General features: G+C 58.7%; 6 protein-coding genes across 6 annotated transcripts, besides 8 other annotated features; all 6 read left to right on the plus strand.

Annotated features, from left to right (window-relative positions):
- Positions 1–184: 184 nt before the first annotated feature.
- On the plus strand, positions 185–580 carry Tco025E_04788 (uncharacterized protein; the record flags this gene model as incomplete). The annotated part of the gene is made up of 1 exon (XM_029371693.1): positions 185–580. The coding sequence occupies one exon, from the start codon at positions 185–187 to the stop codon at positions 578–580; it is 396 nt and encodes a 131-aa protein (XP_029228194.1).
- A 489-nt stretch (positions 581–1,069) lies between these two features.
- Positions 1,070–1,088: a microsatellite.
- Positions 1,089–1,120: 32 nt separating this feature from the next.
- On the plus strand, positions 1,121–2,590 carry Tco025E_04789 (coiled-coil domain containing 11; the record flags this gene model as incomplete). The annotated part of the gene is made up of 1 exon (XM_029371694.1): positions 1,121–2,590. The coding sequence occupies one exon, from the start codon at positions 1,121–1,123 to the stop codon at positions 2,588–2,590; it is 1,470 nt and encodes a 489-aa protein (XP_029228195.1).
- Positions 2,591–2,982: 392 nt separating this feature from the next.
- Positions 2,983–3,013: a microsatellite.
- Positions 3,014–3,138: 125 nt separating this feature from the next.
- On the plus strand, positions 3,139–3,639 carry Tco025E_04790 (P21 protein; the record flags this gene model as incomplete). Its single annotated transcript, XM_029371695.1, has 1 exon — positions 3,139–3,639. The coding sequence occupies one exon, from the start codon at positions 3,139–3,141 to the stop codon at positions 3,637–3,639; it is 501 nt and encodes a 166-aa protein (XP_029228196.1).
- A 76-nt stretch (positions 3,640–3,715) lies between these two features.
- Positions 3,716–3,795: a sequence feature (A-rich).
- A 127-nt stretch (positions 3,796–3,922) lies between these two features.
- Positions 3,923–3,946: a microsatellite.
- Positions 3,947–4,337: 391 nt separating this feature from the next.
- Positions 4,338–4,371: a microsatellite.
- Positions 4,372–4,374: 3 nt separating this feature from the next.
- Positions 4,375–4,409: a microsatellite.
- Positions 4,410–4,504: 95 nt separating this feature from the next.
- On the plus strand, positions 4,505–4,915 carry Tco025E_04791 (uncharacterized protein; the record flags this gene model as incomplete). Its single annotated transcript, XM_029371696.1, has 1 exon — positions 4,505–4,915. The coding sequence occupies one exon, from the start codon at positions 4,505–4,507 to the stop codon at positions 4,913–4,915; it is 411 nt and encodes a 136-aa protein (XP_029228197.1).
- A 718-nt stretch (positions 4,916–5,633) lies between these two features.
- Positions 5,634–6,707, plus strand: Tco025E_04792 (fukutin-related protein-like; the record flags this gene model as incomplete). The annotated part of the gene is made up of 1 exon (XM_029371697.1): positions 5,634–6,707. The coding sequence occupies one exon, from the start codon at positions 5,634–5,636 to the stop codon at positions 6,705–6,707; it is 1,074 nt and encodes a 357-aa protein (XP_029228198.1).
- Positions 6,708–6,734: 27 nt separating this feature from the next.
- Positions 6,735–6,761: a microsatellite.
- A 187-nt stretch (positions 6,762–6,948) lies between these two features.
- Positions 6,949–8,607, plus strand: Tco025E_04793 (GAF domain-containing protein; the record flags this gene model as incomplete). Its single annotated transcript, XM_029371698.1, has 1 exon — positions 6,949–8,607. The coding sequence occupies one exon, from the start codon at positions 6,949–6,951 to the stop codon at positions 8,605–8,607; it is 1,659 nt and encodes a 552-aa protein (XP_029228199.1).
- Positions 8,608–8,776: 169 nt separating this feature from the next.
- Positions 8,777–8,796: a microsatellite.
- Positions 8,797–8,990: the final 194 nt, after the last annotated feature.

The raw sequence follows: 8,990 nt of genomic DNA on the forward strand, positions 1-8,990 counted from the left end.
TGCATATGTATTCTGCCTCTGGCTATTGTGTCTGTGGGGGGTTTCCCTTTTTTTCGCGACTGGGATCCAGCTGATGCACTTAACTGCCTCCTGCCTTTGTTTTCTTTTCTTTTTTATCATTGTTTTTTGCCTGCAACTTCGCACCTCCCTGCAGCGTGCTCTGTCTGTGTGAGAGAGAGAGAGCATGTCCGCCGCTGCCGGCGCGGACGCTGACGCCGCCACCTGCAGCTGCCACGTCCCCACGCCCCCGCCGGAGGAGTGCGCGGAGGCGGCCGAGGCGCTGGACGCCCTTTTGCATGCCGAGACGCAGGCGCGGCTGCAGCGCCGCACCCTGCAGGGGACCTCGACGGGGGACTGGGAAGAGCCCTTCCCGTACTGCTCCGTCTTTGCGCCGCCTTGCATGTTTCCCATCAGGACGGCGCCGTTGCCGCTCTTCATGAGCGACGACAGCGTCGTCTCCGGCATCCGTGCGTCCCTGTTGAAGGAGAGACAGGACTCGGCGGTCGCGGAGGCCGCGATGGAGGAGGCCGAGTTGGCAGCGCTGGAGCTTAAATGTATGTTGCTGGAGTCGACGCCTTGAGGCCGTGCCTGCGTGTGCCCGTGCGTACGTCTCTCTGCTGCTCTTTTTGCCCGTGCGAGTGGCATGCCGTGGCATTGGGGAGTTGTGCCCAAGTGCTGTGTGTGTCTCTCTCTCCGTTTTGCGCCGTAAGTGTTTACTATTGTTGTTTTGTGTGTTTTTTTTAGGGTTGTCTCCTGCGGCTGCATCTCTCTGTGTCGCCTTCTCAGTTTCTTTCGCCGCACGCGCGCGTCTGCAGAAGGAAAAAGGGAGAAAAAGAAGAAAAGCGAGAGGGGAGGTGAAGGGGGGGGGAAAAAAACGCACACGTACGTCTCTGCGAAGGCCCGGCGGACGAACACCATCGGCAGGCGGAGGAGCGAAAAGCAACAGGAGTGGCGCTCCTCGCACGGACGCGTCCGGGTTCGAGGGCAGCTCACGACAAACCAGCCGTGAGGTCCGGAGGGAAGCGAGAGACAGAGACCGAAAGGAATAGCACCACGAGAGTCAGTCGACATATATATATATATATATAACAGGGGAGTCATTGCCAGAGACATATCTTAAATGCCTTATCCCAGTGCCCTTGCCTTGATTGAGGCGCGGCAGCGGCGCGAGACGGAGCAGCGGTTGTTTAACAAGGCCCATGCGGAGGACTGCCGGTTGCGGCTCACGGCTAACTGGGAGGTGCGCGGGGACGCCGTGATTCAGCGAAAGGACCTGATGCGTCACTTGGATAAGGTGCAGGCGCAGCACGATGACGCGCTGGTGGCCCGTCGCAAACGACTTGCAGACATGCTTCTGCGGGAGCGTGCCGAGCATGAGGCGATGCTGAACAACCTGGCGGAGACAGAGGAGCAACGGCGCGAGCGGCTGATTCAAAAGGCCCGCGAACTGCGCGAGCAACACAAAGAGGACCTTCGCGTTGACGCACAGAAGCAGCACGAACGTTTGTTCCGTGAGAAGATTGACTCTTTGCGGCTGGCGGAAAGTAGACTGAAGGTGATGCAAGTTTCTGATGCCCGCTTTGAGCAGCTTGTGCTGGCAGAGCGGCGCCGCGAGGAGCAGAAGCGCGAGGATGACTTCTTCGCCCAGCAGCGGCTGGAGGAGGAACGACTGACGAATGAGCGGGCGCGGCGCGACCTCGACATGCTGCACGTTGCCAGGGAAAAGACCAAGAAGGCCCTGGCGGCGCAGGTGGAAGGCAACAAGGCTCGCAAGGCGCAGGCGCAGGCGGAGAAGCAGCAGGAGGACGACGAGTTCAACCGCGTCGTGGCGGAGGAGCTGGCGGCGGAGACGCAGCGTCGCGTGGAGGCCCGCAGGGCCCGTGCGGTCCTCGCAAAGGAGATGAGCGCCTTCAACGAGGAGCTGCGGCAGGTGCGGCGGCAGGAGTACGAGCAGCTGCAGCAGGAGGACAAGGAGGTGCTGGACCGCCTGCTGGCGGAACTGGCCGAGGAGGAGCGGCAGAAGCGGGCGCTGGAGCTGGAGCGCCGCAATACCGCCAGGGCAAACCTGGAGGAGATCCGGCGGCAGCTCAACAAGCGCAAGCAGGACGAAGGGGAGCTGGACAAGTTGTGGGATGAGGCGAACAACAAGGAGTGGGCGAAGCGGGAGGCGCGGTGGGCCGCGGATGAGGCGAAGCGCAAGCGACTGATGCACAACGTTCTCGTCATCCGCCGGCAACAGGTGCTTGACAAGCGGCAGCAGGAGAAGGACGACGCCGCCCGGGCGGCGAAGGAGCGCGAGGAGTTTCTTCGCGAGCTTGCCAACTCTGTCGACCTTGACGCGCAGGAACGCGCCCGCCGCTACAAGGTGCTGCGGGAGGATCAGAAGTACCTCATAGCGCAAATGCAGCGACGCGCGGCGGAGAAGGAGGCGGAGCGGCGGGCCGTTGCGAATCAACTGACGGACCAGCAGGAGCTGGAAGCCAAGTACGCAGAACGCATCAAGAGGGAGATGGAGAACCTAGAGCGTGCACGGCCCGATCGCTACAAGAATGTCCCTCTGCTGCCAAAGAAGCGTCATCAAGTTTTTTAGAGCCGACAGCAGAGAGAGAGAGAGAGCCATCGCGACTGCCGGCGTGACGCCTGCGCGTGTAGTCCCACTCACTGTTTCTTTGTTTCTTTGTTTGCTTCCGCCTCGCCGCCTTTTCTTCTTCCTGCTGCTCTGGCGTGTTGCACTGCAGGCGGCCTACAGACAAGTTCCGCGCCCCGGAGTAGAAATCTTCATGTAAATTTTACCCACTTTTTCAAATGTGACTACCTTTTGCCTCGGCGAGGAGGAAAAGTAAAGGCACAGCAACGAGACCAAAAACGAACCGCACAGGGGTTTCTGTGGGAGGCAACACAAACACGCACGAATCCCCCTCCCACTTCCCCCAACTGCGCGACAAACCGCCTGCGCTGCCTCAGGATGTTGCCTATTTAATTTTCTTCTTCTTCTGCTTCTTCGTCTTCTTCTGCGCCCCCCACCACCCCCGCCGTCTCCCCCGTTCTCCGCCAACGCGCGCCGCACAACGGGGGGCAGAGGTCTAAGCGACACCAAAGTTTCAAGCTCAGCAACGCCAACATTTGAAGAGCAACAGCATGCGCCGTTTCCTTGTTGCCGTTCTCGTCGTGGTGCTTCTTGCGTGCAGCGTGTCGGCTGTACGGGTGGAGGGCCCGCCGCCACACGGGCCGAGGTTCCACGGGCGCCGCAGTGGTGAGGGCCGCAGTCGGCTTGTTCAAGGGGAGCCGCGGAGGTACGCGATGCTCTCCGGATGCCGGGGGGAGATGAGCCGCGTCTGCGCGTATCCTTACGATGGCTCCGCCGAGGACTGGTGGAAGTGCATTTACGCAAATGCGGACAAGCTCAAAAGTGCCCCCTGCCGGGAGTACGCGAAGGGCATGATGGCCTGCAGGAACGCCGCCATGTCACTCTGCGCCAGAGACGGCCAGAGCCCGCGCGCGCAGCTGCGGTGCCTGTTAAGCCGCCCCGAGGCCTCTCTCCCCACCGACTGCAGTGCGTCCAGCTACTACAAGCAGCACTTGGCCTTCTTCCGCAGGCACCACCCTTCCGCCGGAGAAGGCGACGCCCTGCGGAGGTAGGGGCGGGGGAGCGAAGAGGGCTTGCAGCCGCATGCCGTGACACCCGTAAAATCGTCCCGGACCGCTGGGCTGCATGAAAAGCAAAAGAAAACAAAAACAAAAAAACACACACACACAAGAAAAAGAAAAAAAAAGGAAAAAAAAGAAAAAGAACAAACGACAATAGTAATTAGTTATGCATCATGCAACTTCTTTGTTTTCACCGGCGTGCCACGGACACGGAAGGAGGGTAAATGAACCGCGAAGGAAACAAAATCGGATGGGAACCGCGCTGATGACGGTGAAGCAAAAAAAAAGAAAGAAAGAAGTAAGGCGTCCATCACAGTGGGCGGCACGCTGAAGCGTGGAAATGCGCCACGGAAATCGGCTTTCCGTCGAGTTACTTTGTATTCCAACCTTCAGAGAAGAGGGGGAAGGCTTAAACAACGTGCACGGGAGACAAAATATGTGCAAACTGAACCCAGTGTGTGACGGCTATATATTATATGACAGTGAAAACTGGCCAGAACACCATTCCGGAAGAGAAAGTGAAATTAGCTATGAGTTATTGGGGGAAATAGTGATTTTTATATCTATCAGAGGTCTATGTCTGTCTGACTGTCTCTCTCCCTCCCTGTGGGATTTTGTTTGCACTTGGTGGAGGGCAAAGGCGTTGTGTTGCCACACCGCCTGCGCTGCCTCAGGATGTTGCCTATTTACTTTTTTTCTTCCTCTGCTTCTTCGTCTTCTTCTGCGCCCCCCCCCCCACCACCACCCCCGCCGTCTCCCCCGTTCTCCGCCAACGCGCGCCGCACAACGGGGGGCAGAGGTCTAAGCGACACCAAAGTTTCAAGCTCAGCAACGCCAACATTTGAAGAGCAGCAGCATGCGCCGTTTCCTTGTTGCCGTTCTCGTCGTGGTGCTTCTTGCCTGTGGTGCGTGGTTCGAACAAGCGGAGGCGGCCGACGGAAGCCTGTCGGGGCACCCCCTGTCACATTGCCGGGATGATCGCGAAAGGCTCTGCTCCGCCAGTGGCAGGGCGTCCGGGAATGCGCAGTTCAACTGCATGCTGCGCCAGCAAGCCAAGATCAAGAACGCGGTCTGCCGCAGCTGGTACGGTGGTTTGAGTGCCTGCAGGAAGTCCGCCGCATCACTGTGTCCCTCGCGTGTGAATAAGGTGAGAGACGTGTGGAACTGCCTCCTTGGCGCCAAGCGCTCCAAGATCTCACCACAGTGCAAGGCATCTTACTTCTATGCGAAGGAAGTTGCCACGAAAGACCTCCGCCCGTACGCCTAGGGCCACCGCATGGCACCCATTGGGTCTAATGAAGGACGCTGTGGGCCGTGGGTGCGAAGCGTGTGCCATTTTTGAAGCAAATCACGTAAAAGAAAAAATAAAGCGCCGGAAAATATGGGAGAGAAACTTTTAAAATGAGGAGGGGAAAATGAAAAAGGACTAAGAAAAGTATGTGTGTGGGTGTGTGGAAAAGGGAGAAAGTTTTTTTTATTGCTTTTGCTTACGGAGCCAGGGCTCCTCTGATTGTTAAACATTTGCTTTGGGGGGTGGGGGCGAGGAGGCGTTTTGCTGCGCCTGGCTTGGCTGTGCCACACGCCGCAGAGTGTGTCTTTGCCTGCCAGAGGCTGTGAAACGGCACTGCCGCTCCACAAGTCCTCTTCAATGCGCCCACCCGTTTGTAAAGAAGAGCTGGGGAACTCCTTGTGCCGCGAGAGTGGAGGAAAGCACGCATGCGACTGGCGGCACACCTAGCAGATACACTTGGGAGTAAAAGAAAAGGGTTATTGGGGGGTGGATGAAACAGTGATGACTATCCCTAACACGGCTCTCAGTGTGTCTGTGTGTGGAGGGCAATTGCGTTGTGGTGCCGAGCCGCGGCACCGCTTCTTTGCCTCCGACTTCTTTACACTCCAGTTGTTGTGGTATTCGCGTGTGTTTTTTTTTTGCCTCTTGTGTGGCCTGAGTTAGTTGCCGAAATTTTTTTTTGCCATCGGTTGCGATGTCTTGTGGGGCGTTGTCGCGCCTCTTTTGTCTGGCGCGGCATCGTGCCTCTTCGCTGAAGGCCGCTCAGCCATGCTCCTCGTCCGGCTCTGCGGCCGGGCCGAAGGTGGGGTTGGCCCACTGCGATGTCGACGTGCGGCGTCTGCTTGATTCTGTTTTGGCGCAGCTGCAGGCGGAGCCGCGCCGCTGGCTGCCCACCACAGCTGAGAATGAGTTTGTTGAGCTGCTGGACAAGAGTGATGCCCCCGAGTCTCCCTCGGCGCAGTCCGTTTACATGCTTCTTGCCCAGCGTCGTTTTGCTGCGAAACCGGGAGCAAGTTCCGTGGCGCTGAACATCACTTCATTTGCGGAGGTGACGCCGCGGTTTGATGGGGTGTGTGTCCTGCGCAAACCGATGGGTAGTAGCAGCTTGATGCAGCGCCTCATTGTGCCGGTGGGAATGCGCGTTGCGCTACATGGTCTATTGCGTGCTTTGCTGGATGCTCTGGAGCACGCCGGTGTGACGTGCTGGGCTGTTGGTGGTACTTTGCTTGGCGCCATGCGTCACGGCCGTATCATTCCCTGGGACGACGACGTTGACTTGGGCATTGCGTCCGCGGATGAGGCGAAGCTTCGGGCGGCTTTTGACTTTCCCAACACGGATAACGCGGCAACGGACCTTGTACTGGAGTACGTGCCTATGTTTGGTTACAAAGTCTACAGCCGCTCACTACCACCGCCGTCGCGGGATGGCGCTGCCGCGTGCATGCGTTACGGTTACTTTATCGACATCTTCATTCTGGAGGAGCTGCAGGGGCGCTTCTGCTTTGCACGGGGGGAGGCGAAGCAGACGTGGCCGAATGAGTGGTGGTATCGTGAGGAATTGTTTCCTTTGACGCGTGTGCCGTTTTATGCCGCGCCGTCGGATGGTCTTGCGATGCTCTGGCTTCCGGTGGCGCACAGCCCCCGTCCGCACCTGCAGAGGCTCTACGGTGCCACCTGCATGGAGGAGGCCGTTGTCCCGCGCGAGTTGCATGGCCGTCTGCTTAGTCACCCGCTGCATATACCAATGGCGCTGTTTGAAGAGGTGTGATCAAACCGGAACTTCTTAAAGGAGCAAGTTGTTGTTGTTGTTGTTTTTTTTTTTTCGCTTTGGATCGCTTGATGCTTTTGTGTATTCGCAGCGGCTGCTTCTGGTGGCTGCCCGGCTGCGCTTGCGCACTTGTTTCCTCTCTTTTTTTTTTATAGTTTTTGTTGCACTGCCCACCAAGGGCAACGCCAGTGGGTGGGAGGGAAGGGGCGCCAGCGCTCAGGTGTCCGCTCTGAAGAGGCTCATGATACTGCGGCAGGAATGCTCCCCCGTGCCCGCGGACGGGCGAAGGCGGGAGTTGTACCCACGACTGGAGGCCCTGGTGCGGGCCCTTGTCGAGGCGCCCTACCGACGGCTGACGCCGCACTTTAATGTAATGGCTGTGCTGAGCAACGTTACCGCCGCGCTTTTTTATGAAATGAACCATCATGCTAGCCCGGCGGCGACGCTGCAGGAGCTTCCTGTGAACTGGCTTGGTTTATACCTGCTTCAAAGCCCCCAGCTACTTGCGCTGGGGCCCTTCCAGGGACGCCCGACGCACATGGCAATTGAAATGGGACACGGTGTGTGTGGCACGGCGGCACAGATGGGCGAAGTGCTTATCGTGCCTGACGCGCATGCCTTTCCGGGACATGTCCCAGGCGACGCCGTCTCGAAGTCGGAGATTGCCGTCCCGATCAAAAGTGCCGCAGGGCATGTGGTTGGTGTTATGAATGTCGTCAGCACTCGGCGGGACTTCTTTGACGAGGTGGACGCAGCGGGTTTGAAGAACATCGCGGCAATTCTGGTTCTACATGTGGAATTTCCAATGGCTCGCACTTTGGCGAAGAATCCGCTCCTGGCAGACGCGGCGTCTCTACAGGCGGCCGCCGTGCCTTCTCCTCCTCCTTTGCCAGGGAATCACGGCGGCAGCGCAGAGCCGCGTGTAGGCGAAGCTGCTGGGCCAAGAGCACAAGCCGCGTCGCTGCCGTCTCCAGCCACGAGAATAGCTGCGGCTGTCATTACCCGTGCACCGCCCGCACCGCCCGTGACCAAGTCCACGCAGGTAGAAGTTAATACCACTGCGCAGAAGTGTTCACGGTGGGTCTCGCGTCGCGTTGGCGGGTGGGAGTTTTCCGTGACGGAGTTCTCCCGCATCTTGACGCAGGAGGAGGTGCGACACTATGAGGAGGCGCTCGGCATCAGCGCCATTCCAGAGATTCCGTTCGCGTTTAACACACTCCGCATCGCCCCGGCAGAGCGAACGGACGCTCCTTTTGTGTCGTTTTCGTTGTTGGAGGTGTTGCGTTCGGCGGCGGCTTTCTACCGCAGCAAGGCTTACAGCCAGTCGACCCTGCCGCAGCTGCAGGTCCCCGTCGCGGAGTCGTGGAAGCACACACAGTACACCATCGTCGACGCAAAGGTTGACTGGGCGTGGCGGAACAACTACTTTGGCGTCGACGAGTGGCGCTGCAGGCTGAAGCCGCTTGAGCCCTCCATGCCTGGAGTGAACTGGGGGCTGCTGAAGGACAGGACACTGCCCATTCTCTTTTTCCACCAGTTTGACATGATGGAGGACGACCTGCACGACCACGGCGTCGTGACGAGTTCCGTGCGCATCCGTGTCATGTCCGAGGCGTTCTTTCTCCTTTTTCGCCACTTTGTCCGCGTTGACGGGTACCGTGTGTGGATGCGGGAGGTGCGGCTCTTTCAAGAGTTCGCCGTTAAGCGCCCCGACGGGCAGCCGCACCTCGTCGTGCGAGAGGAGGTGCGCATCCTCGACCTTGGCGACGGCGAAAAGTACCGCCATTACTCACCCGACGACTACGCGCGGGAGGCCACCGTCGTCGAGGCCCACGACTTCTACGCGAACGTTGAGGACCCCACGTACGGTGACTGGTGGGCGAGCATCGGCGTCGCCTGAGGGGAGACGTAGGAGGGAGAGCGAGAGGTGGTGGGGGGATGGTCTGGTGTGTCCCTAGGCATTCATTTCCTGCTTCTCGCGCCGCCTCCACACAACAGCGGCAAGAGAAGCACGAAAGAGGGGATATGCAAAGACTGAATGCAGCATGCTTTAGCTTTTTTCTTTCCTCGTGTGTGTGTGTGTGTATGTTTTCCCGTAATATTTTTTTTCGTTGCTGCGGCGTTGCTGGACGTGCGTGGCGGCAGCTGCTTCGATGCCGTTTTTGCACGCTTTTTTCCGTCTCACTTTGCCCCCCCCGCATGCGTGTCTGCCGTGGATCCGCACGGTGGGAAACATGCCCGCTTCATTCCCTGTGGCGTGACTAGACGGCCCTAAAAAAAAAA

The sequence above is a fragment of the Trypanosoma conorhini genome (genome assembly GCF_003719485.1).
Source record: "Trypanosoma conorhini strain 025E chromosome Unknown Tco_14.4_contig_00256, whole genome shotgun sequence".
Lineage (NCBI taxonomy): Eukaryota > Euglenozoa > Kinetoplastea > Trypanosomatida > Trypanosomatidae > Trypanosoma > Trypanosoma conorhini.